The sequence below is a fragment of the Saccopteryx bilineata genome, chromosome 4, assembly GCF_036850765.1.
Source record: "Saccopteryx bilineata isolate mSacBil1 chromosome 4, mSacBil1_pri_phased_curated, whole genome shotgun sequence".
Classification (NCBI taxonomy): Eukaryota; Metazoa; Chordata; class Mammalia; order Chiroptera; family Emballonuridae; genus Saccopteryx; species Saccopteryx bilineata.
In genome coordinates this window covers 88,967,208-88,993,563 of record NC_089493.1, presented here as the reverse complement: position 1 = coordinate 88,993,563, position 26,356 = coordinate 88,967,208, and the positions used below count along the sequence as shown (strand labels likewise).

The 26,356-nt window shown below is 44.4% G+C and overlaps 2 protein-coding genes across 2 annotated transcripts in view; one reads left to right on the top strand and one right to left on the bottom strand.

Annotated features, from left to right (window-relative positions):
- AVEN (apoptosis and caspase activation inhibitor) overlaps positions 1 to 13,030 on the top strand; it is a 212,545-nt gene extending 199,515 nt beyond the window's left edge. The window contains exons 3-6 of the mRNA XM_066274187.1: positions 4,044 to 4,114; positions 8,125 to 8,220; positions 11,392 to 11,755; positions 12,528 to 13,030. Of these exons, the coding sequence (XP_066130284.1) occupies positions 4,044 to 4,114; positions 8,125 to 8,220; positions 11,392 to 11,755; positions 12,528 to 12,643 (647 nt within the window). The 3' untranslated portion in view covers positions 12,644 to 13,030. The remainder of the gene's footprint in view (positions 1 to 4,043; positions 4,115 to 8,124; positions 8,221 to 11,391; positions 11,756 to 12,527) is intronic.
- A 126-nt stretch (positions 13,031 to 13,156) lies between these two features.
- The window catches only part of RYR3 (ryanodine receptor 3), a 626,037-nt gene continuing 612,837 nt past the window's right edge, over positions 13,157 to 26,356 (bottom strand). The window contains exons 96-103 of the mRNA XM_066277226.1: positions 26,012 to 26,072; positions 25,577 to 25,723; positions 22,578 to 22,712; positions 20,649 to 20,805; positions 19,205 to 19,269; positions 18,324 to 18,424; positions 15,090 to 15,141; positions 13,157 to 14,150 (exon numbers count right to left, since the gene is read on the bottom strand). Coding sequence (XP_066133323.1) covers positions 14,055 to 14,150; positions 15,090 to 15,141; positions 18,324 to 18,424; positions 19,205 to 19,269; positions 20,649 to 20,805; positions 22,578 to 22,712; positions 25,577 to 25,723; positions 26,012 to 26,072 — 814 coding nt within the window. The 3' untranslated portion in view covers positions 13,157 to 14,054. The remainder of the gene's footprint in view (positions 14,151 to 15,089; positions 15,142 to 18,323; positions 18,425 to 19,204; positions 19,270 to 20,648; positions 20,806 to 22,577; positions 22,713 to 25,576; positions 25,724 to 26,011; positions 26,073 to 26,356) is intronic.

The window sequence follows — 26,356 nt, the reverse complement described above, 5'->3', positions numbered from 1 at the left end:
AAATAAATTTTGGTTTTGAGAAGTTTCTTCCAGTAGGTGTTGCTCTATTACACGTTTTAGCTCTTTGAATTCCTGGGCTGTCCTGTGCTGAGATATTTCTGTCACAATGATGTATGCAGGGCATAGCCATCCTGGTGGGTGGGGTGTATTGTGAGTGTTTTACAGCTTCAGCTTTACAACTCTAGCAACAGTGATTTCAGGTCTTTGGGTGTTCCTCTTCACATCTCAACAAACCTGGGGACCAGAAGCAGAGCACCTCCATTCTTCAGAGGAGAGAGTAGCTCTGGAGAGCTAGCTGTGGGGTCTGTGCCACTCTCTGTACTACGAGGTGAGGGAAGTAGGATCTGGAAGGCTGGGGGCCGCACTTCCTTTGTCTCTGCTGAGTGTGGGCTGCAGGCAGACCATGGGAACACTGCCATGACCCTGCACTCTGGCTGCTTTGATTTATTTCCCCCTCTGCACCTCTGTGCCTCTGTCTCACTGCTCCTCCTGGTAGGAGACCCAGTCACTCTGGGTTTCCCTCTCTGTACCCCTCAGACAAAATCCAGAGAGCCTGAGATTTCCTCCTCCCCACAGTCCAGCAGAGAAAAGAAAAACCAAGTCACTCCAGGTTTGTCTCCTCTCCAGAGCCCACTGTGATTGCATTTTGTCTTCTGCCCCCCTTTTCAACCCATCCCAACTTTAGTCCATTTGGTACATGGATTTTTCAGGCATGCATGCAAGCCCAGCTGGGGTTCCTTCACTGCATTATAGTTATTCAATTTATTGAAATTTCAAGCAGAGAGATCAGGAGTATTTCTCATGCTACCATTAGTCTGATGTCATCTCTCTGACTTTTTTATTAATCACTATTGTGGCTTGTATAGTCTTCCTCATAAAGACAAAGTGTTATCAGTTGCTTTATTGTAGGGTAAATATTGGAGTGCTTGATGTCTGCATCTGCAAAGCCTTATCCATGGGAGCTAGAAGTTGGAGGTGGCAAGGATTTTTTATGTCCTATAGGCTGAACTGTGACCATGTCTGAATTGATCTGTGTCATCCTGTGGATTTAGGGTCCACCTTGATCTTACAGCTGTGCCATCTTTCATAGATAAGACTAGAAAAATGCAGAGAGAAGAAAGGGTATGTTTTATTTTCTATTATTGCAATGAAAATAGGGGTGCATATGTCTTTTCAAATTAGTGTTTTGGGTTTCTTTGGACATATACCCAGGAGTGGAATTGTTGAGACATAAGGGAGTTCCATTTTTAATTTTTTGAGGAACCTCCATACTGTTTTAAATAGTAGCTACAGTCTGCATTCCCACCAACACTACATGAGGGTTGTCTTTTCTCCACATCCTTGCCAACACTTGTTTCTTGATGATAGCCATTCTGACAGGTGTGAGGTGATATATCATTATGGTTTTAATTTGCATTATTTTGATGCTTAGTGACAGTATCTTTTCATATATCTACTGACCATCTATATGTTTTCTTTGGGGAAGTGTCTATTCAGAACCTTGCCCATTTTAAATTGGATTGTCTGTTTTATTTGCTGTTGAGTAGTTTCTATTCTTTATAAATTTTTTTTATTAACTCCTTATCAAATGTACCATTGGTGAGTGTCTTCTCCCACTCAGTAGGTGGTATTTTCCTTTTGTTGATGGTTTCCTTCGCTGTGAAAAATCTTTTTAATTTGATATAGTCCAATTTGTCTATTTTTTTTATTTCCCTTGCCTGATATATTAGAAGGAAATATTGCTATGAGAAATGTCAGAGGTTTTACTGCCTGTTTCTTCCAGGAGTTTTATGGTTTTGAGTCTTACATTTAAGTCTATATTTTGAGTTTATTCTAGTATATAGTGTAAGAAGGTGATTTAGTTTCTTTTTTTGTTGTTGTTTTTGCATGTATCTGTCCAATTTTCCCAGCATCATTTATTGAATTGGCTGTCTTTACCTCATTTTATGGTATTAATTGACCATACAGGCATGGGTTTATTTCTGGGCTCCCTGTTTTGTTTCATTGATCTATATGTCTATTTTTATGCCAGTACTATGCTGTTTTGATTACTCTAGTCTTATAGTATAGTTTGATATAAAGTAGTAAGATTTATTTTTTATTTTTTATTTTTAATTTTTTATTAGTGAGAGGAGAGGCAGAGACAGACCCCACATGCGCCCTGACTGGGATCCACCTGGCAAGCCCATGAGGGGGAAATGCTCTGCCCATCTGGGACCCTTGCTCTGTTACAACTGGAGCCATTTTTTTAGTGCCTGAGGCAGAGGCCATGGAGCCATCCTAAGTGCCCAGAGTCAACTCGTGCCAATCGAGCCATGGCTGCAGGAGGGCAGGAGAAGAAAGAGAGAGAGAAGGGGGAGTGGAGAAACAGATGGGCACTTCTCCTGTGTGCCCTGATCAGGAATCGAACCTGGGACATCCACATGCTGGGCCTATGCTCTACCATTTATCATTTGTTTCACATATGTATGTTAGTCACATCTCTTATTCTCACTCCTTTTCTTGATTTTTTAAAAATTAGTTGGTTTTATTTTGATTGATCTGCAATAGCTCTTTGAATGTAGGAGATGTTAACTTTTTGCCAGTATGTGCTACAAATGTTCATCACTCGTGAAAGTGGTTTGTATGACTGTCAATTTTAAATTTATTGATTTTTTGTAGTACTTTTAAAAAATTAACATTGCATGGACACTTATAAAGAAAGCACACACATATACTCACAATACATACATGTACACATGTACAAAAACCAATAAATTATATTTCAGATTCTTTATATCAGAATTTTTGAGAGATCAGATTGATTTGCCAGTGACTAAGAGTAGTGATTTTGTCCTTTTTTATGATAGTGTTGTTCTTGGTCCTTTTTGCTTTGAACTTGATCTTGTCAAATATTAATGTTGTGATCCATGTGTTTTGGAATTGGTGGGGTTGTTGTAGGTTTTATCTTTAAATTTATCCTTGTCTCTTTAATTTTGAGTTCTTCACTGCCCCCCTGACCCGCTTCCCTGTAAATGTAGAAGTCAAGATCGAATATATGGTTAAATCACCTGAGAGGTATCATAGGAGGAGGAAGTGGGCTGTACCTGAATTATTGAAGTATAAATAGAATATAAATGGGTAGAAGTAGGTGGGTCTTCCAGACAAGAGGAAACAATTTAAAAAGAAATGAGGACAGTATAAAATATGAGGTATGTTTGCAATGTGAAAAAAGGCTGACTCTGGAGTAGAAATCTGAAGAAATAGGAAGTAAATGTGGGTTAATGAGGTAGGACCACATTTTGAAGGATCCTGAAAGCTAGAGAGAAATAATTCTTTATTTTTAAAATGAGCTCTTTTTAATGCAATCAGATAAGTGCACATTTACCAAAAAAAAAAAGCATATATCAAAACTGACTGTACAGAATCATCTTTCATGCTTGTTTATGTTGATCTTAACATGCTCATTTTCCTTTATTCCAAGAGCTCAGACCAGTGTGCCATGACTCACATTAAGTAATCTGTAACATATGCTTTGAGTTTTATCTTGCATTTGACATTCTAAGCAGATGATTTTTGGAGTGATGGTTGAGGTTCATATCCTCACCTGAAAGAGATATTTTAAGTCTGTCATAATGTGGATCAGTCTAGCCTCTTTCTTCAGTTCTCGTTTCCTTCCTTTTCTGCTGTACCCATTCCCAAAATCATAAATATGTTTCTTTGTATACCTTAGCAAATGAGATGAAAATATGCTAAATATGGGTAGATGGCCATGTCTGCTGGCCTGAATTGCTTAGTTGTCTCTCAAGGAGTGTGCAGGATGGTGGCTTACTGAGAGTTGAATGGAACAATCATTTCAGTTGCCAACAATATAATTCAGGTGCCCACCCTGCACAGATCACTGTGTAATGATGTGGAAGCCAGGACCTTTTATTGAAGGATATCACTGAATTCAGGATGGTTAGCTCTTTAGAAATGGCACTTTTATTCTGAAAGGGGAGTTTAGAGAACTGAGTATTTTCCTATGGCTTTTGCATAAAGTTGTATGTTTTTTCTATTTCCAGGGGACTCCTTCTCACAGTTCCGGTTTGCTGAAGAGAAAGAGTGGGATACTGATGCTTCATGTCCAAAGCAGGTAAGAAGGCTTGTCCTGAATGTGGGTAGGTTGGTTCTTCTCAAGGCTGAAGACTAACACCTCTGATATTGTTGAGATAGTCTTTACATAGAAAATAGTTTAGTAATTCATGTACAGTTTAACCTCAGTTGCCTAAATATTGCTCATAAAATTTTCAGGGAGCTTAAATTTTGCACATCCTTGAATCTAGAGTTCACTTCCCACTTGCCCATCTGTGTGGCCAGGCTGTGAGTTAGAAAGGTTAGAGTCAGGATTTTGAGTGGATTCCTTTGCCATGTGGGCTTCCTTCTTTTCCATTTCTGTGAAAATCCCTCTAGGGTTGACAGTTTTTTTCTGCCACATTGTTTTTTGGTGTTGAGAAAAATCCTTTACTTGATAGCTTTTTATTATTATTATTATTTTCTTCTTTTCCAAGTGAGAGGAGGGGAGATAAAGAGACAGACTACTGCATGCACCCTGACCAGGATCCGCCTGGCAACCGCCATCTGGGGTTGATACTCTGCCCATCTCAGGCCATGCTCACAACTGAGCTATTCTTAGTGCTTGAGGAGGAGGCCTCACGGAGCCATCCTCAGTGCCTGGGGCTGTTGCACTTGAACCAATCAAACCATGGCTGTGGGAGGGGAAGAGAGAGAAAGAAAGAGAGAAGGGGGAAGGGTGGAGAAGCAGGTGGTCACTTCTGTGTGCCCTGACCGGGAATCAAACCCAACCCGGGACATCCACATGCTGGGCCGATGCTCTACCACTGAACCAATCCGCCAGGGCCTCTTTATAGCTTTTTTTAAAAATTGAATTTATTGGGGTGACATTGGTTAATAAAATTACACAGGTTTCAGGTGTACCATTCCATAACACATCATCTGTACACTGCACCACACATTCACAATCCCAAGTCATTTTTATCCGAGTCAAGGGGAATAAACCTATAAAATAAGAACAGATATCGAGATGTCTTTCAGTGAATATATAAAGCTGAAATCTTTTATTTGCTTTATGTCCCTGCCATCCCCAGTGCAACCAGTGGCACAAGACAATAAAGAGAAAGAGGAAAAAGTAGGAGTTTGATATGGGGACATGTTAGGGCCTCAAAGGACATCCTTATAGGAGAGGGCCCAGCACCATCATGCTGACTTGCCTTCGTTTCTTTGTGGTCCACGTACAGGATAACAGAGATATCACCCAGCAGCTAGGCTCTGTGCTTTAGTCAAGTTGGCTCATGTTACTATGAGAGTTGTCCTTTACGTCCACGAATGGGGTTGTCACATCTTTCCTTTGGACAGTGTGGGGACATGTGTGCAGGGAACGGGTGGGAGGAGAGCTTCTTTAGGTGAAAAAATAGACTTTTTAAATCACCTTTCTTTTTCATCCCATTTTTAATTTTTGTTGACATAGTGACATTTATTCAGCAGAGCTTCCTTGAGCAGCCGATGAGTACAGGGTGAGATGCAGTTGTTCCCAAATGCCTGGCTTCTAAAGGTGTAGACTTCCAGAGACCAGTTCTGAATGAGGCCTGAGAAGCTGTATCTTGAACAAGCCTACCAGCTTTTTAAAAAGTGTTGCCTGATTCGGGCACTTCTGTGAAGTATACTATAGTCCCTGGGTCCCAGATGAATACAGCCAGTACCACAGCTCCGGAGGAGGCGAATGATCTGAGCAAAGGCTATGACGACTGCTCAGAACGGGAGGAGAACAGAACTAAAGGAAAGCAGTTTTAGACTTTTTTAAGCTGCAAGGTGTAGTTTCTCGCAGCTTCTGTCTCACTAAATAGTGTATCTTTACACAGACTCTGAGACTCAGAGCCTAATAAGGTTCCTAGACAGAGAAGAACCTTCAGGGTTACAGATTCTCAGCACCCAGACAGACTTGCGCACACTGCAGAGAGGTGGGGTGGGGGCTTTGTTCCAGCGGTCAAGGCTGGTGCCCTCCGCCGGTCTCAGAGTGTACAGCGGGGAAGGCGTCGGGGGTCCCGACATTGCACAGCAGCCGTGTCCTCCAGCTGTGAGTGACCGTCACAGCTGGCCAAGTGGATATGGGGACTAGTGTCTCCCAGGCAAAAATAATCTATCAATTATTTAAAAATATGTAGCAAACAGCTAATTCATACTTATTTTTCCAATTAAATCTATTTTTAAATTTATGCTTTACTATTAGAAACAATTCATTTCAGCTCACGTTATATCTAAGGCCTTCAGCTTTACCCCTGTAGGGGGCAAATTGGTGATGAAAAAGGAAAAGTCTTACAAAATGGCATTTTATGGCAGGTTCTAGGCTCTGGGACTCCTGCAAAGTGATGAGGAGCAAGCACCATGCTTGCTCAAAGTATCTTGATGGCATCATGGGGGTGGTACAGTGTCAGCTGGGCCTTTGATGATGGGTGGGAATTAGAAATGTGAGGGGAGGAGACATTCCAGTAGCAAATAGCCTGATGTCCATCATTCAGAATGTGGCTCACAGGCACAGCCTTGCCATTCCCCATATGTCTGTGTCGGGCTCACAACCTTTCATTGTTTATGATGTACCTTGTAGCCATGTTGCACATGAGGGCAGAGGAAATTGGATATTTTCAGACAGCCCCCAGCTCTTCTCAACAGTTTTCTTAGAGAACCAAGAGAGCAACAGGTCGCAGAAGGAAAGTTCTTGCTCTTACAGGCTGAACGAAAGCAGTCTACGTGTGGGGCTTTGCAGACACTGTGGCCGTGGGAAGGGTGAGATTTCCAGTTTTTAATTTGGCCAGTTACCCATGTGTTAAGCATTCAGGATCACACTTACTAGTGGGTTGAGAGAGTTTCTCCAAACTTGAAAACAAAGACTTGGCCACAGCACTTAAAGTGCTGAGTGTAGGACTAAGGAAGGGTCTGGACATCGACTGAATTTCTCACTTTAGGGCTTTCTTACCCTCTTTCTGGTTCCCAAAATACTTCTTTTTAAAAGATGTGAATGTAAGTTCCTCTTTTCCAGGACAAGGGGCAGCAGTTGGTGCTGCCAATTTGCTTACCTAAGAGCTAGCTAGCCACCTTCGGAAAATTTCAGCAGGGTGGTTGAAAAGTCACATTGTTCCACTCAATCTCCATGTGCTGCTGTTGGGGGATTAGGGGTTAAGGGGGTCTGGATTTAGTTTTGGGGCTCTTCTTGAGCACACCAGGAATGACTGGCTCTCTGTCCTCAGTCATAAACTCATTTCCCCAAGACATTCCTATAGTGGAATTGAGATGTAACTGGATGAACCAGGATTTCCTCCTAACTTGAAGTGAATGATTATAGAATAAGACAGGGTTCAGGCTGGGCCTCTGGCTGTCCTTGGTAAATGAGGTAGCCAGTGATGTTACCTCTAATGTGAGGTCACTGTACCACCTTTTAGTTTGTTCCTCCTCTTGTATGGCCAGGGCACTGAGCAGCAGCTGTTATGTGATAACCTGGAATGTTTTCTCAAATACTGTCAATTTGGGAGGTCCTATAAATGGGAAAGAAGTCCCATTTATAGTGTTGGCCTTACACAGCGTGCTGCCTGCTAGCGGGTAAGTTTCCACCTGCTTTCTCATTAGCAGGTGTCTCACGGCTCCTTCGGCTGTGCCTCTCAACCCCATCGCACTGTCTAGACAGCTCTTCCCTCCCCTCCCAAAGGTCCGCCGGCTGAATTTGAGGAAGGTGATTTCATTGAATGCTTACTTTTCTTTCAGTTTCCTAGTACGTGCAAGAGCATCCAGTTTCCAGGTTACCGTGCGTTCTTGACAGTGGGTAATCACACCCCTGCTGCTGCTCTGACAGCGTGAGCTGTGGCTCAAGAAGCTGGTTTTTGGTTTTCCTCATCGTATTGTGGAGACAATAGACATAACCATATTGAGTGTGATTTATGATCAGACGTACTCCCAGCTGAAAGTAACTGCAGGGGGTGGGAGATTTATTTAGTTAACTTCATCTTCATCTCTTTTATTTCTAAAAGGTCACATGTACTCATCCTCAGAAATACAGATATGTATATGTATGTATATATGTTATTTATTTATTTATAGAATTCAGCATTTTATGTGGACTGTGAATCACTGGTTCAAGCCCTTCAAGAACTGCCTCTCTCACTCCGACTCAATGTTGCTGCTGAATTGGTCCAGGTAAAAACCCCAATGGCCTGTTCAAGCGGGTATGGATTGGGGCAGGAGAAGAAAAATGAGATGTCTCAGACTCAACTTTTTTCATAAAGCATTTTGTAAAGTTTTAAGGGAGAATGAATTTTTTTTTTTTTTACATTTGTAGTTGAAACATTTCAAAATGTAATGGAGTTGAATGAAATGTACTAGTATAAAGTCTGGCTGGTATTTTCTTAAAATATTTATGTTGGGTACTAAGGATAGTCAGTGGTTGATTAGACAGACATGGTTCCTGCCCTCTGGAGCTTAATCTATTGGGAAAAATGGGTGTTAGTCAAATTATCACACAAATGTACAAATTGTGGTAACTGCTATGAAGGAAAAACACCGTGTGTGATGAGATCATATAATAATGATCTACTTTGGTGTGATTAGGAATGGATTTTCTGAAGAAGTGACGGGTAAGCTGAGATCCAAAGTAGAACACTTGAGTTGGAATTTAGAGAAGAGTGACCCAATCAGATCTGCATTAACAACACTGTTACTAATGGCAGCAGCAAGAGCATGCTGGCTGTGGATGGAGTGAGTGCATTGTGGGGTTAGGGCAGGTGTGTTTATCCGCTAAACTGCACTTACAAGAAGAGAGACGAGGGGAAGCAAAGAGGGGGCTATCGCATGGGTCCAAGTGAGTAATACTGTAGCCTGGACTAGGTGATGATGGTAGAGATGGCGAAGAATTGGACTTTTCTAAGAGGTACTTAAAAAAATTTAAGAGGACTTGGTGACATGGAGAGAGAGCAGGCAAAGAAATATTCTAGGTTTTTAGCTTGTGCAACTCACTGGTACGTGCCTCTGACATATCAAAGTGAAAATGTTAGTCAAGCAGATACAGAAATGTATCTACCATTCAGAATTAAGGGCCAGGAATAGAAGTTTGGGAAATGTCCATGTAAGATGGCACTTGTGAGGAAAAGGTCGAAGACTGTACTATATAAAGAACTTCAAAATTTAATTGTGGCTAGACTGAATTTAAGTGAAACCCTGGACAGTACTAATTTTCAGTAGAATCCCAGCAGCGAAAACCATCAACTTTGCCCTGCAATTGAATGCGATGTCGTTTCTGTTGCACTTACTAGTCTCAGATTTAGGGCAGCGAGTAGAATTCGGGGCTGGAGGATGCTTAGGGGATGGGCAGAGAAGGAGGACGCTTAAGGGAAGGCAGAGAAGGAGGACGCTTAGGGGATGGGCAGAGGAGGAGGACGCTTAAGGGAAGGCAGAGGAGGAGGACGCTTAGGGGAAGGCAGAGGAGGAGGACGCTTAGGGGAAGGCAGAGGAGGAGGACGCTTAGGGGAAGGCAGAGGAGGAGGACGCTTAGGGGAAGGGCAGAGGAGGAGGACGCTTAGGGGAAGGCAGAGGAGGAGGATGCTCAGGGGAAGGCAGAGGAGGAGGACGCTCAGGGGAAGGCAGAGGAGGAGGACGCTCAGGGGAAGGCAGAGGAGGAGGACGCTCAGGGGAAGGCAGAGGAGGAGGACGCTCAGGGGAAGGGCAGAGGAGGAGGACGCTCAGGGGAGGGCAGAGGAGGAGGACGCTCAGGGGAAGGCAGAGGAGGAGGACGCTCAGGGGAAGGCAGAGGAGGAGGACGCTCAGGGGAAGGCAGAGGAGGAGGACGCTCAGGGGAAGGGCAGAGGAGGAGGACGCTCAGGGGAAGGGCAGAGGAGGAGGACGCTCAGGGGAAGGCAGAGGAGGAGGATGCTTAGGGGACCGGCAGAGAAGGAGAGAGGGTGGCGTTTGCTCCTGATGGGGAATCACCCTGAGACATCTGGGTTTGTCTCAGTGACTGGGAAGAGTGCTACTTTTCTTGCTGCGTGTCCGGAGGCTTGGGGTTCTGACGTTTGGTTTGGTCCCACACAATGAGGAATGGTTGACAGACACATGGGAGCCACTGAGATGAAGGTGATGGGGGACCAGGACTCAGGAGAGAGAGGAAATGTTGTGAGCATTTGAGGAAGGGTATGGAATAACTGCAGTAACATTGAAAACCTGGCTAAATTGTTTTAAAATCCCCCTCCTGTCCTCTGTGCCATGATGGACAGCAGTTATTCGCAACTATGTTTGCACATGAGAACCCCCCAGGGAGGTAAATAAAACGATGCCAGACACCCAGTTCCAGACACTTGGAAACTGAATGATTTAGGATTAGAATACAGGGCCTCATCCCGGTTTCGCACCGCACACTGACAGCGACGGAGGAGCAGCTGAGTTTGTGTGTGTAGTCATACTGTCTTACACGCCCTGAAGGGTTATTAGCAAATTGGATCTGCTCCGGATGCTTAACTGTACAAATAGAGGACGGTGCTGCCAGCAGCTGAACTCATGCTCAGCCTGTCCACGCTGAGGCCATGCTGGTCACCCCAGGACTCCTTCCAGAACAGTGGGTCTCAGCCTCAGCTCTGCATCACCATCACCTGGGGCGTTTTTACCTTTTAGTAAATTATAACAGATACAGAAAAGCCCGTGCATGGATAGTATTTACAAGCATGGGCCTAGCATCCAAATAAGAATCAGAACATTGCCAGCACTCCGGAAGCCACTCCCCCCCCCCCCCCCCCCGAGTCACTATTTCCCTAAAACCACTGTCCGGACTTCTAATACTAAAAATCAGTTTGCCTACTTTTAGCTTTTTACAAATGCAATATAAATAGTATGTTTTCTTTCATGTCTGGCATTTTTTACTCAATACTGAAAGTCAGTCAGTCTTTTCTTTTTGATGAATTTGCCCCTAACCTTTATATTAGTGCTTTTAAGAACAGGGGACAGATCTGATCTGGTAATTCTCAGTCCTTTCACAGAAGTCTAAATCTCATCACAGGTTTAAGTATACACTGTAGTAGACCTGTGGTACCGTTCTTTCTCAGGCCTGAGAGAAGCACGGCCCTTTGGCTGTCAACTCTGAGTTAGTGCAGAGCTGAGTGGGCGGAGCGGCAGGGGCAGCGCTCTGAGTTCCAGTGAGGTCTCCCACGTCCACCCCACACAGTGAGGAAAGGTGCTGTGGCAGGCCCGAACCCGGGGCCCCTTTATAATCTTCCTGTCTGAATTGTTTCCTACTCCGCAGAGTTTGATGCCTTGCTTAGCTTTTGTTTCTGCTTACGCAAATGTGGCAGGACCCACATCTTCAACTCACTTATTCTCTTTCAGACCGCCCTTCCTTTAGAGCTTCCTCAAGTGAAACCAAAGAGAAATGGCGAAGGCACGGGATTAGGCATGCAGTTAAGAGGGCCACCAGGGCCTGGAGGAAAGGGATCCACGTCTGAGCTGCAGTCTGCGGCTGTGGGCTGCCCCCTGTACCTGGGTAGAGGTGGCCCAGGACTGGCCCCTTCAAAGGGTCCCCAGAAACCCGCTTCCCCATTGCAGTCAGCAGCAGACCATCTGGAAGAAGAATTAGATCTGCTGCTTAATTTAGATGCGCCTGTAAAAGCGGGAGATGACATCTCACCAGGCCAGACTCCGCGGGACCTGGAATCAGAGAAGGACCGGGAGGTGGTGGCCCAAGAAGAAAAAGGTATGGTTTTCATATTATTCCCTATCTATCTTCTTGATGCTGGTGTTTTTGTGAGAACAGCCTCACCCGCGTCACATCCACACACATCTCCACTGGTGTCTGACATCGACCTGGCCTTGTCCACTGACACCTATTTCTGTGCTCACAGCTGCGCTGCCTGAGCTGACCTTCCTGACAGCATTCCTCTCAGTCTCACAGGCTTCCAGAGCTGCTACCTGCCTGATCGTGACACGCAACCTGAGGCTGCAAATTGAACTTGTGCTTTAAAAAGGCATTAAGATAGATACTCCTAGCCCTCAGCCTTGCAGCCCCAGACCTTTTAATTGACTGTCTCAGCAGGCCAGTTAGCCAGCTCTGCCTGCGTCTCGCTTGCTATTCTGAGCTCAGTTTTCACAAAGGAAGAAGACCTCATCTGTGCGTGTTCTGCGCGATGGCAGCCTGCCTTACATGGAGAGGATGAGTCGGCTGCCCAGCCTTCTACTGCATTTGAGAACCTTTAATGACTTTCCAGGGTTGCTACAATAGTAAAAAGAGAATTGAGCTGTTGGTCCTTTTAAAAAACAAGTGAACTGTGAAATTTAACTTGAGAATAAATAGAGGAGCAAATCTCTACCCTATTTATTAATTTGTTCAGATATTATTATATCTTCTTAGGAAAGAGGAACAATATTAGAACATTTCCCCTTGCTGTAAGCAAAATAACCGCAGGGAAGCTCTCAGCCTCGATCTTGGGACTAATGTGACGTTGTTAACGTGGCTTTTGTTTCCCTAGTTCTCGCAAAACCATCTGTGACGGAAGAAAAGACCGTGCAATCTGAGCAACCAAGCACATCAAAAAATGTTACCGAGGAAGAGCTTGAAGACTGGTTGGACAGCATGATTTCCTAATAAAAGAAGAAAAAGAAGCAGAAAAAGAGAAAGAATATGAAAAAAAGTGCCTGAGGCCAATTCTGGTTGCCTTGTAAGGAAGGGCAGCCCAAGGCCATCCTGGAAGAACCGCTGACTTCTGAGCATGCCCCAAGCCAGGCTTCCCCTTCACTGCTGAGAGCACCTACCTCTGTGTGACAACACCCAAAAGCACCCATTTCAGAGGCCCCTTGCGTCTTTCTCTGGCTTAGTGCCCTAAGAGACTCGATAAGGGCCGGGGACATTCTGGTGCTTGCTTCCTGCTTCCAGCCCCTTCCCTCCCAGTTGACAGCAAAGCGAGCGCTGCTGCTGGAAGAACAGAGCGAGCAAAAGGCACGCATTTGGCCAAAATAAACCAATGCTGGTCCACGGAGTCTTTTTCTTCTTTGTGTGGGGTGTTAGACCTTTGTCTTGCGCCCCGTTTCCCCGCGGTGACAGGGTGGTTGAGGAACGAATCGCCCAGGAGTGGTGCATTACAAGAGGCCAACCACGGACTGGCAGGTATTACTTTATTGCACTGGGACTTCCTCTTAGTGAGGGAGATCCTCCTAAACAGAGCAGCTCCACTACTTACAGGGACCAGAAAGCATTACTCAATTTGACATAAGATTGAGATTTTTCTGAGTTTTCAGTACAGTACTTTTCTTCTAATAACAGCTATTGATAAGCTGTTACTGAAAAAAAAAGATCGTATGAATAACCTTCCAGTGCATTTTCTTAAAGACAGAAGATCAACACAACTATTTAATGGAACTGTTCAACTGGAACATAAACATAAAAAACTTGCATAGCTACATCTAGAGAGGTTTTTAAGGCACTTAATCGATATATCAGTGTTGACAAAGTGTTGGCTGGTTGCTTTGTTTTCTATTTCTTTTAACTGCTTAAAGCTTTTCAAGCTGATTCTGGGTACATTCACTAGCAAGTACCATGGGAAAAATTAGACTGCAGTTAAAATGATTGTTTTAGAGTTCAGACCATGAGTCACCAGTGGGTACTGCCATGTGGCATTTCTTGTATTATGCATTCAAGACCTCATATTTTCAGTCCTTTCTCAAGGATGCCATCCCAACAAACAAGTTATATTAGAACTGAGAAACTTGAAGGTATTCAACTAGCGTCCTTGATTTAACAGTTTGGAAGGTCATCTCCCACAGGGTATGTCCATTAGGCACAGAAAGCCAAATTAATTCCAAAATACCACACAGATTTTTTTTTTTTGGTGGCTTCTTTCTGGGTTTGTTTTTATACAGATTTTTAACAAACGCTTTCTTGTTGTAAGGGAGACATTTAGAAAATGTCACCTTCAAAAATGTTGCAGAAGTGTAAAAGAAAGATTTTAATTTCGCTTTAAGTTGACAGTCCAGAAGCACGGAGTCACTTTCATTCAGACCTATCCAAGCTGATCTTCATACTGTTTCCGAAAGCAGTCCCCAGCTGGGAAGAAATCCCAGCACCTTTCCTGGTACATCTTCCAGACATAAGATTCCTGAAATAACGAGAGAAAAGGCACTTCTTTTTAAACCGCAGTAAACTACAGCTCTGTTTTTGTTCTGTGTGTTTTCCCTGTGGGAATACTGATGTGATTTACATGAGGCTCAGAAGGCACGTTCATTCTTGTTCTAGTCTCAGCCATTTTCAGAGCAAGAAGTTTCTTCCCACTGCCTCTGCCCCCCCCCCCCCCAACACTGAAACCAACTCAGTGATCTCCACTAAAAGCACTTAAAGAGGTAGCAACGGGCTGACTCCATGTCATTTGTGATTGGCAGAAGACTGCGCAATGAGGGAACAGGGAGGGCAGGGCTACCTTAGGCCAGGGGCCTGGAGTGCTGAAGCAAGATCCGAAAACCGACCGCCTCTCTCTCAAAATGTTTGAGCTGTGAAGCACTCCTACAAATCAGTGGTGGTTAAATATGTGACAACCTGCTCTTTCCTCCCGTGTTCTTCTGTCTTTACATTTCTTGTTCATACTAAGACATACCTTCATTCATACTCTCACCCCTCGGCATCCCTGTGTCACTCACACATAAGGTTATCTTTCTCATGACGCCTCTCACAGCATTTTACTCTGATTCTCCTGGTCATTGCCATCCACTCAGCTCTGTTTTTTTTTTCCTCTATAATGCTCCCCCAGCCTCCAGCTATTTTACTCTGAAGCAGTAACCACAAAGGTTTAGAGATATGTCAGGGTTTGTTGGGAAGGATAACCAGGAGGTCTTATGGAATGGATTGGAGTTGCCTTAGGATTTCGGCTTCTGAAGTCACACAGGGATCGGGGAATCGTTCAGAAAGCAGTAGGAAAAGGCATGGAAGAGACTGATGGGGTCATCTGCCCTTTCAAACAGCCGTGCTCCACTGATTCTTGAGACATAGGAAAAGGAAGCTCTAACATGGGGGTATGGTTCCTAATCAGACTTTTTCTTCTCACCTGACCTGTGTGCTCTGTTTCATCTTTGTTAATCAGATACATTAGGAAGAACCTGGAACAAGGAAGAAAGGTAACATAAATAAGAAAAAGACAGTATTAGATACTTCAGTTAGGAAATTAATTTCATTTCATCAAAGGAACCAGAAAGGGGGTTCAAATGTGTTATTTAGTATCATGTGGTCTCCCGGCCTTTCCAAATTGGGGAAATGTGGCATGATGACACACCATCATTTTCTAATACACATTAATCTCAAAATTAGCCTTTCATTAGGAGCGATCCCCTTTTACCATCCTCAAACCTTGAACTAAGCTCAGTTGTGAAGAAGCATTTTTGCTACCATTTTATTGTTTAAAAATAATCTTTGAAACAATAAAATGGTAACCCAAACTCTTCCTGTATAATTGTCTGTAGGCCAATTTATCATCTTATAAAAATGTAGAATTGAAATTATATGTGTGTCTTAAGGATATGGAGTTTTTGGAAAGTATTTAAATCGCTCTGATTCTTCCAGAAGTGCAGTTTTGTTTTTATTGTAGGCAACTGAGAAATGCCAGTGTGGTGTCACTTGCTCCAGCTGTGATGGGTCTGAGTGATTGTCTGGAACACCCAGGATTCCGGGAGGCTGAGCTCTCCGCTCACTTGCCTGACCAGAGAGACAGCTCCCAGGGAGCCGTCTCATGCCCTTCAGGAAAAGGACTGTGAGGCTGTTGGGAAGAAAGAGCAAGTAGAATTAATACTCTTCTGAGGGTGGGGATATCCTGAGCCCCAAATTTTGAATTCTCTGGGGTATCCTTAGGTTTATAGCTTCAGATTGTGGCCCATAATACAAACTATAAATATATGTTTCCTTCCCCCCTTTTCCAAGGCATGGCCAATATCTTACCTTGTTTGAGAATAGGCATGTAGGACATTATTCCTTTCCTAGCATATTTATTTGAGAGAGCACTGTTAGTATGGGGGGAATTTCAAACATGAATAAGATGGGTTCTTTCCCCTCAAGCTCGCTGGTAGAGGGGCACAGAGATAAACAAACAAGACTATTATTATATAGAAGGCTAGAGGAATACGTAGAAGGGGGTCCCATTCCAGATAACCTTTTCACTGTTCTCTATTCACTGGTCCTGACAAATGACCATGTGCTCACCTTTTAGAGGACATCCACTTTGATTACCTCCACCATTAATGCAAACTCTCTTAATGAGAATGAACAGTGATGACTACTCAAGCTTGAGGAAGAGTAGGTCAAAATTATTATTTTAAGCGTTATTTATTTATATTTTTCTGAAGTGAGAATTGGGAAGGCAGAGAGACTCTCACATGCACCCAACTGGGATCCACCCAGCATGCCCACTAGGGGGCGATGCTCTGTTGCAACCAGAGCCATTCTAGTGCCTCAGGTGGAGGCCATGGAGCCGTCCTCCGCGCTTGGGGCAACTTTGCTCCAATGGAGCCTTGGCTGCAGGAGGGGAAAAGAGAGATAGAGAGAAAGGAGAGGGGGAAGGGTGGAGAAGCAGATGGGCGCTTCTCCTGTATGCCCTGACTAGCAATCGAACCCAGGACTTCCACACACTTGGCCGATGCTCTGCCACTGAGCCCAGCCAGCCAGAGCTTGCCAAAGTTATTTATTTATTTATTTATTTATTTTATTTTTCTGAAGTTGGAAACGGGGAGGCAGTCAGACTCCTGCATGCTCCCGACCGGGATCCACCCGGCATGCCCACCAGGGGGCAATGCTCTGCCCATCTGGGGCATTGCTCTGTTGCAACCAGAGCCATTCCAGCGCCTGAGGCAGAGGCCACAGAGCCATCCTCAGCGCCCGGACCAACTTTGCTCCAATGGAGCCCCAGCTGCGGGAGGGGAAGAGAGAGACAGAGAGGAAGGAGAGGGGGACGGGTGGAGAAGCAGATGGGCGCTTCTCCTGTGTGCCCTAGCCGGGAATCGAACCCGGGAGTCCTGCACGCCAGGCTGACGCTCTACCACTGAGCCAACCGGCCAGGGCCCAAAGTTTTTTTTTTAAACACTTTTGTTTTTGTCTTAAGAAATTCTTAAACTAGCAAGATATAGGTTTTGCTCCTTCTCTTTAACAATAACACCTTTCCCAAACATTGTTTGTTCCATCTTAAAAAAATATTGAGATTTTCTAAATACAATGTAGACATGGAAGGGAAGGGCTAAACCAAGGAGCAGAGATGAGCAGTTTTGGGTTTTTTTTCCTAACAAGTGATCACTTAGAGCAGTGATTTTCAACCTTTTTTTTTCATAGTACAAACACACACTAATTACTAAGGTCAGTGCCCCTGACTAAATACAACCATTTTCATCTCATGGCACAAATAAATTAGTTACTAAGGAAGAAGAGGTCAGGGCCCCTTTTTCTTTAGTAATTAGTTTATGACTGCATGAGAAACAAAGGTTGAAAATCACTGACTTAAAGAATCTGAATTGTCAGGTATCTATATTCTCTATAAATTCTGTAAATTACAAGTTTCATAGGCACATAATAGGCTCTGAATTAACTTGTTCTTGAGTGAATGCTTTACCTTAGAGTAAAATATGTATTTTTGCCTACTGGGCGCCAGGCCTTCGGTGCTAGGATAGAACAGTGTGAAAACTCATCCCTAAGCCTCCCACGCTCATGGAGTCTGTACTACTAGGAGAGAACGGACCCTGGGAAGCCTGAAAATTCACCACGGAATCTAGCAACATGTGGGGTCACTGGCACCTTGACAAGAATAGAGGTGAGGTGGTGGGAGGAAGGCTTGCTGGAGAGGGCACACAGGAGAGTGGGACAGGAAAACTGGAGACGGTGAGCACGGGTGCTTTCTAAGCTTTGTGGGGGCGCCGGGGGAAGGAAGAAGCAGTGTAACAGCTGTAAGTAAACGTGGGGCCACAGACTTCTGATTTGTTTTGGATTTTAAAAAGTATCAGGAAATTCCAGTAAAGAAAGAAAAATGGAGCTATGTGACCTTAGGACAGAATGGCCTCCGATCCCAGGGCGAGGGACTGAGCTTTGCTCAGAGAGGAACAGCCCACAACACACATCTGTGAATACGTGGGAGGGGCAGGGTGTGTGGACAAAGATACGGACTCATGGAGACGCCTGGAAGTTCTTTCCTAACTGACTCTAGTTTTCAGAGACATAGGAGAAAACAGCATCAGCAGAGACTGACTTAGATGACTTCATTGTTGACTTTGCCCCTGCCCCTCACCTCCACAGACCAGAGAGTACTCACAAGTAGTTGGCTAAGTTGTGCTCTTGTAATGTATGTGTTTCGAAACCATGAGGGGTCGTGTCAAAGTAGTCATTGCCAATCCCACAGATGAAACATTTAGTCTAGGAAAAGAACAGAAGCAGTACAGGCATTAGTGGGCACGGCCTTACAGGCAGGTGGGAGAAGGGTGATGATATCTGCTTGAATTCAGAGACACTGGAAAATGTCTCTCTCTCAAATGCTTCTTCAAGCTTAGTCATCTACTCCATAGTACCACACCTCCAGCGCCTGTTCGAGCATGGGACATGGTGGAGGCAGGAGGGGTATGGAATAATGCAGAACACAGGGTGGGGTACTAAATGCCCAGAGCTGGTAGAAGGCACCGAGAAGAGATAGGAATGAGAAACAAGTTTTTTTGGGTTTTTTTTGTTTTTGTTTTTTTTTTGAGAGAGAGAGAGAGTCAGAGAGAGGGACAGATAGGGACACACAGACAGGAAGGGAGAGAGATAAGCATGAATTCTTCGTTGTGGCACCTTAGTTTTTCATTGACTGCTTTCTCATATGTGCCTGGACTGGGAGGCTACAGCAGACTGAGCGATCCCTTGCTCAAGCCAGCGATCATGGGGTCATGTCTATGATCCCAGGCTCAAGCCATTGACCCTGCGTTCAAGGTGATGAGCCCACGCTCAAGCCAGTGACCTTGGGGTTTTGAACCTGGGTCCTCCGTGTCCCAGTCTGATGCTCTGTCCACTGCACCACCTCCTGGTCAGGCAGAAACAAGTTCTATTGGTAATTTGGCCTAGGGCTGGTCCAAAGTAATAGCAGAACCTATTGTTTAAAATAGGTTCATTGGCTGTCAGATACAAAAATAGGGTTGGAATGAGTAGTAAGAAGCACCTTACCTCCATATCTTCTCGTACTTGTTCCTGCTGGTCTCTTAGCTCCCCAAAAGCATCAATAATAAGACCTGGAAGTTTAAATATAAAGACAGATAAAGTGTTTTAAATAATCTGTTTGGTGGTTCAGGGTAAAGGAATGATAGAAGAAATGGCAGAGGCTACTCTGTTTCATAAAAACATCAATCATCAAGCGAACTATTCAGTGAAAACAAAACTAAAAAAAAAACACTTGTGTTTTCAAATGCTGCATACTGGCTAACCAGTTCTCATTGTTCCTCTTCACCTTTCTGCATTATGTTCTAACTACTAGCTCCTGGCAACTGCCCCTCTCCTAGTGTCCCGCCCCCTTCTATTTTGTCAGCCATTCATTATCTGTCTTCCTGTTGGGCTGTCCCTCTGCTAGCCCCTTAAGCACTGATGCGTCTCAGAGTTCTTCCTCAGTTTCTTTACTTTTCTTTCTGGGAAATCTCTACACCAACATCTTTAACTACTACCACAATGGGTCTCATTTCTATTTATTTTCTTTTGTATTTGTTTCTATTTATTTTACATGTATTTATTATTTCATTCCTGACTTGTTCCTCGAAAGACCTATACATTTAACTGCCTATTAGCCCTCAACACTTGCACGTATATATTACATGTGCCATTCAGTCGTTTTCAACCATTGGTCCACCAGAAATTTTGTGCCAGTCTTCAAAAGTTAATCATCCTGATACTGTATAATGATTACAGATTATACAGTCTTATAGACATAAAATTTATGATGGACTGGACTGGTCCATCAACTGGTGGTTGAAAACCACTGCCCATGACTCAACTAAATTCATCACATTCCTCTAATTCCTGACAAGCTATTGAATAAATATCAGTACCCCTCTTCCAAACACAAGAGAAAACCTGTCATATGCTCATAGCTCCTCTCTGTGCTCCTTCCCCGCCTCATTGCCTGGGAGGAAAATGAGGAGGATGGGAGTCAGGAGGCTGTAGGCCAGGACTAGACAAAGGAGATGTCCAGGAAGCAGAACAGACAGGTAGCGGTCAGTTCAAAGTGGGAGTGGTGGAAGGGGACTATAAGTCTATAAGGACTCTCATTTCTTATAGAGGCAGACCTCAGAGATATTGTGGGTTTGGTTCCAGACCCCCACAGTACAGTGAGTCTCAATACAGCGCGTCATGATCCCTTTGCTGGTAGAAGGTCTTGACTTCAATTTGGAAAAAATGCAACATTTTTGAAGCACAATAAAATGAGTGAGCTGTCCCAGTGCCTGGATGAATCTTTGGCTTTATATATAGGCAAGGCCTCATATATGGTAAATGCTCAATAACTGTTGAACTAACAAATGAATGAATGCATAAACCTCTTCATATAAAACAGTTAGGCTGTAGATGTAGGAAGAGAACTAGATCAAGCCCTGTTCATACTCAACATAACTGGCAACCATACCTTGAATGATGGCCAGCAAGATGACAATGACAAAGAAGAAAAAGGTGATGTCAAAGACAATGCGGTACATTTCGTAAGGATCGCCGGCAGGGTCTTCGATTTCATCACCGATGCCGCCTCCAGCTCTCACGCCCACATACATGTGGAACAGGTAACACTAGACCAGAAAAATAACGTCAGTTCAGGTAAACGTTGCAGAATTTTGTTTTTAGCAAGATGGTCAGATCATTCATTTAATTAGATCAAAGTATGGCAGCCCTGACCAGGGGAAGGGCTTCAATGACGTCAGTGCTCCTGTTGCTAGCAGCCCTCCACTACACCCTCTGGTCAGTTTGTTAAGGAGAGAAAGACTGTTGTTAAATGTATGTATGTATGTTTGTATTTTCAGTGAGAGTAGGGGAAATAGACTAAACCCTCTGGTCAGTTTGGTGTCCACCAGGAGGGAAAGACTGATGTTACATTTGGGCTTTATTTATTTATTTATTTTTAAAGTGAGGTAGGGGAAATAGACTCCCGCATGCACCGCAACTGGGATCCACCTGGCAACCCCATCTGGGACTATGCTCACAACCGAGCTGTTTTTTAGAACCTGAGTTGGAGGCTCCACAGAGCCATCCTCAGTGCTCAGGGCCAATGTGCTCAAATTAATGAGCCATGGCAGTGGGAGGAGGAGAGAGAGAGAGAAAAGGGGGGGAGGGAGAGGAGAAGCAGATGGTCACCTCTCCTGTGTGCTCTGACCAGGAATCGAACCCAGGACTTCCACTATACACTGGGTTGACACTCTATTGCTGAGCAAACTGGCCAGGGCCTACATTTAGCTTTTAAACGATAATTTTTACTCATTTTTTTTTTAAGTTTTGAACTTTTTGATACATACAAGAAAATCCATTTAAGGTATATTTAAATTAAAAGACCTTCCAACCTTGATGAGTATGGCACATGCCAGATGTTAGTTTTTACTCGTTTAATCTTAAAAGGGTCAGGCCAGGCTGCAGCCTCTGGGGAGGGGCCTCTCCTACTTCTCCTGCATTCTCCTTACACCTGGCAGGTCAGGAATTCCTGCAGCATCTCGGAGACTAGACTTTGTTTCCTTGCATGCCACATGTGTGGCTCAGTACAGACGTCTGGGCACTGGCTCACGGAGCAGCACCCTCCATCTCTCCTCCTGCCTGGATGGGTTAGGCCCAGAGGGAAAAGCAGTCTTACACCTGGTAAATCAAAAACCAGGGGCAGCATGGAGATGGTGCTGGTCCCACTGGTGCTCTGTCAACTGTAGTGTTGCTGTCACATGAGGGTGCTGCCCCAAGAAAGCACTGGAGAGTTTTAGCCAAGAAGTCTTACCCATTTTCTAGAGAAATGATCACAGGCTGGGACAGTCCACTGTCACGCATCTTTGACTCGCGTTCTTTCCCTGACATCTGGTCACCATAGACTACAGGGTTGCCCCTGCAGCTGTGCTCGCTCACCCTAAGCTGTGTCCTTCTCTCCTGCTGGGCCACCCGATCTGATCCTACTGCTGTTACATTGTCCAGACTATGGTGGCTGAAAACCCCTGCTGGCTGGCTGAAGTAAACTGAGAACCGGATTCACAGGACTCTGCGCCAACTCTCAAAGAATCAAAAGCCTGCCTTCCATGAATTTAGGTACAGGTTTATTCACACTTAGAAGTTTTCACATCTTTTCCACAAACAAGTATAGATGAACAATGAATGACCAGTGGCCTACGTTGTGGCCGCTTCTCTTTCCACATAGCCTTAGGTGAGTGCTCATGACACCCTCTGCCCTGACTAGTGTCTCCCTAGGACACTTCCCCTTTGAACGAGACAACTAGACTCTCCTCTGTTCTGCTTTTAGTTCCCCAAACCACCTACATCCCTTCTTTCCCAACAAAGACGGGTCACCAGGTGGCCAGCCTGAGAGGGCTCTTACCGTCATCATGTCATCACACTTCATATCGGGCTCGTCGTCATCCTCGCTCTTGTTGTAGAACTTGCGGAAGAAGTTGAAAGCCACCACGGTGTAGAGATAAACCACCACGGCCAGGAGACCGACCGTCAACACCAGCTGGGAGGGGAGAGAGAGAAGAGGTGGGTCTCAACCAGCTGGGAGTGGAGAGAGAGAGAAGAGGTGGGTCTCAACCAGCTGGGAGGAGAGAGAGAGAGAAGAGGTAGGTCTCAACCAGCTGGGAGGGGAGAGAGAGAGAAGAAGGTGGGTCTCAACCAGCTGGGAGGGGGGAGAGAGAGAGAAGAAGGTGGGTCTCAACCAGCTGGGAGGGGAGAGAGAGAGAAGAGGTGGGTCTCAATCAGCTGGGAGGGGAGAGAGAGAGAAGAAGGTGGGTCTCCTCCACCTTGAAATGTTCACGGGTGATTCCAAGGAAGCCAGGGAGATAAGGCTGAGCTGGGGAGGAAGGGGAAAGAGGAGATCGTAGATAGAAATGGGCTATTGGGAGACAAGACTAATGATGGCGTATCATGGACTATATTGTGTCCCCGCGCCCAATTCCTATGTTGAAGCCTTTACCTCCAGTACCTCAGAATGTGACTTTGGAGACAGGGCCTTTAAAGAAGTAATTACATTAAAATGAGGCTGTTAGAGCAGGCCCTACTCCAACCTAACTAGTTCTCCTATAAGAGGAGAGTCAGACACAGAGAGAGCAGAGAGCTGCAGGTGCAGAGGGAATGATCAAGTGGCAAAGCAACCAGCGGCAGCCAGGGGAGAGTCACAGAGAGGCCTCGGAGAAAGCCGGCCTACCCACCCCTTGAGCTTGGACTTCCAGCCTCCAGAACTGAGAGGGAATGTCTACTGTTTAAGCCACCCAGTCTGTATTTCCTTATGGCTGGAGCAGACTAATCCCTGGGTATCGAACTGGGCTTGTGTAAATTACAAAGGATTTCAGGATTGAATAGTGAAGGTGCCAGGTACCTCAACTTTCATGATGTAGCTTCTATTCTAACGCCACTTCTAAAGAAACCAAAGGTTCTTTGGATTGGTAGGTGTCCCTACATTGCACTATGTCACACATAACCATGAACTGGAAAATTGTCACAGCACTGAAGTTACTCTAAGAATTACTTATGATGGTTGAGTAAAGTGACATTTCTCAGAACCAAGGTATCTGCCCAGGACCTCTGCAGGGGTCACAGGGCATGTTCATTTCCTGGCTTTAGGTGGGACCATAGATAAGGAGCACACAGGACCTGCCCTTCTGGCCTGTATGAGGGGCAGGTGCTGAGCAGGACCTATGAAGATCAATAAGATAAAACCTGTGCCCTCCAGGAACCACACAGAGGGGTGGATCTGGGGCTCAGATAAGTAGCACAAGGCACATACTCAGCGACTTGAACGATGAATGGTAACTTACCTAACCTCAGATAGCAGAGCTCACAGAACCAACTGGTGTTCAAAACACCAGGAAGAACCGGGGCTTCGCATCAAAGGGGAAATAAGCCTGTCCTGACGCCTAGCGGCTGTGTGGTCTTGGTGAGACACAGCCTCTCTGAGTCCCAGCTCTTTTCTTTCAAGTGGGCATAATATCTACCATATAAAAGTAGCTGTGAACCTGTCACAGTACCTGGCACATGGCACAGGCTGGACACATTTTAAAAAAATCTTGCCACTGTTTATTCAGCAAGGCCATATAAAAAATTCATTGTTTAAACTTTCCATTTAAGTTACAGTCTTAATGCAGTTGAGTTAAATCAATAAAAACTGAAGTTTCACTATCTGAGTAAAGGGGAAGAAAATAATTCTAAAAGAACACACAGAATTGCCATTTGACAGATCACACTGGGAAGCATTGCCCTTTATAGGATAAACTTTCCCTAGATGTGCCTGTAAAAATACACAGTGCCCCTTCTCCCAGGCGCCTATAAGGAAGCATTTAACCAGAAGCCAGCATCTACATCACAAGTTCTGTTAGCACCTCCCCAAACTTGAGCTTCTTTATGTGGCAGGAAATTTCTCTCTCCAGCTTTCCTTTGTGCTTTTCTCCACCAACCCAAACAAGAAACATTGACCATTGCTACCACCAGAAGCCTGGAAGAAATACCTAATGACCTAATACAGCCTAACACCTGATGATCTAGCACTTCCATTTTAGAACAAAAATCAACCTGATTTATTTTCTGGTTGAGATCTTTATGTATTTTTTAAGGTACACAACCAGTCGTCCATGTTGTTACAAATGGCAGGATTTCCTTTTTTATGGCTAAACGATATTTCATTATGTGTGTGTGTGTGTGTGTGTGTGTGTGTGTGTGTGTGTATAAATACCCTGCTCACAAAAATTAGGGGGTCAGGGAACGTGCAGACACTCCAGTACTTTCAACCTTTTGTATAGTGCATTTCACCAATGAAATAAAAGTTGGTTTTGCATCTCATTTGTATAATTTAACTTTCTTTGACTTGTCATTTGCTTTTCTGATGTTCTTGTTTAATTAAAAAAATCAAATGTTTCTTTTTTATAATAATAAATACTTCTTTTTTTATCGCTTTATATTCATTTTGAAGTATCCCCTAATTTTTGTGAGCAGTATATCTATTTTCTTTATATGTTTTTCCACTGATGGACACTTAGGCTGTTTCCATATTTTGGCTTTTGTGAATAATGCTGCAAAGAACATGGGGGTGTGGATTTCTCTTCAAGATCCTGATTTCATTTCCTTTGCACATATACCCAGAAGTGTGTTGCTAGACCCTATGACAGATCTATATTTAATTTTGTGAGGAACTTCCATATAATTATTTTTAATTGGCTACAATTTTACAAAAACAATCTCTGTTAAAAGTGTTTTGGCAAGACAGGGGTATTATGCATGGACACATACCTGCCCACCGTGCACTCGCTGTACTACCTGTTTTGGTTCTTTGATTTCCTGTATCTGGTGCATGCTGTTCTGTATCAGTGTGATTCAGTGTGAACCCAATACCTGTTTGCCGTTATGAGTTACAGATGATAGGATGGTCCGCAGGGTCTTGAAGCCCATGGCAATGTCCAGCAGGTGAGCGGCGAAGAAGAAGTTGTTGTAGTGGCCCAGGACTGACATGGTTGTGTACCAGGCAAGGTAGAGAAAGGACTGTGGAAATGGAAGAAAGCAATTTTCAGGCATCCATGCCTCCTGAAATGCTCACTGAACCATTTTTTCTCATCTTTGGGGCAGAGTGAGGCTAGAGGGTGTTCAGATGCTGAGGCGCTGTGAACTAGCCTAAGATTTGCCAAGTGGAACCCCACATGTCTTACACTGTTGCACAAGAGAGGTGTGTCCCTGAGCCTTTCTGGGCATGCTCCCTAACCTCTCTCTGTGACATCTAATGACATCCCTGACCCAGGGCATAGAAATCTTGTTTCCAGATGCCATACTTACGTTGTCAGTAAAAACAACTCCCAGCTTCCAGATGTGGTACTTCATGTCAATGGAACTTAGCCTAAAGGAGGACAAATAAATTAAAAACATACAAATGTCAGGCTTTAGTTAAGTGTTTAATAAAGGCAAAAATTAAGTTCTTTTCCCCTCTAAGGTTTAATAATCTAAATACGGCTCTGAGCGGCATCAAACTGGAGGTGGTCCCCGTGAGACCGAGACTGGTAGAATCACCCAGCCTGGAATTTTAATTAGTCTTTCTCTTTCAGCTCTATCAGGCCTAGAAGCTGATAGGTCTCCCATTTTTCAAAGCGGTACTCTCCCAGTATGTTAGAGTCTAGAGGGGAA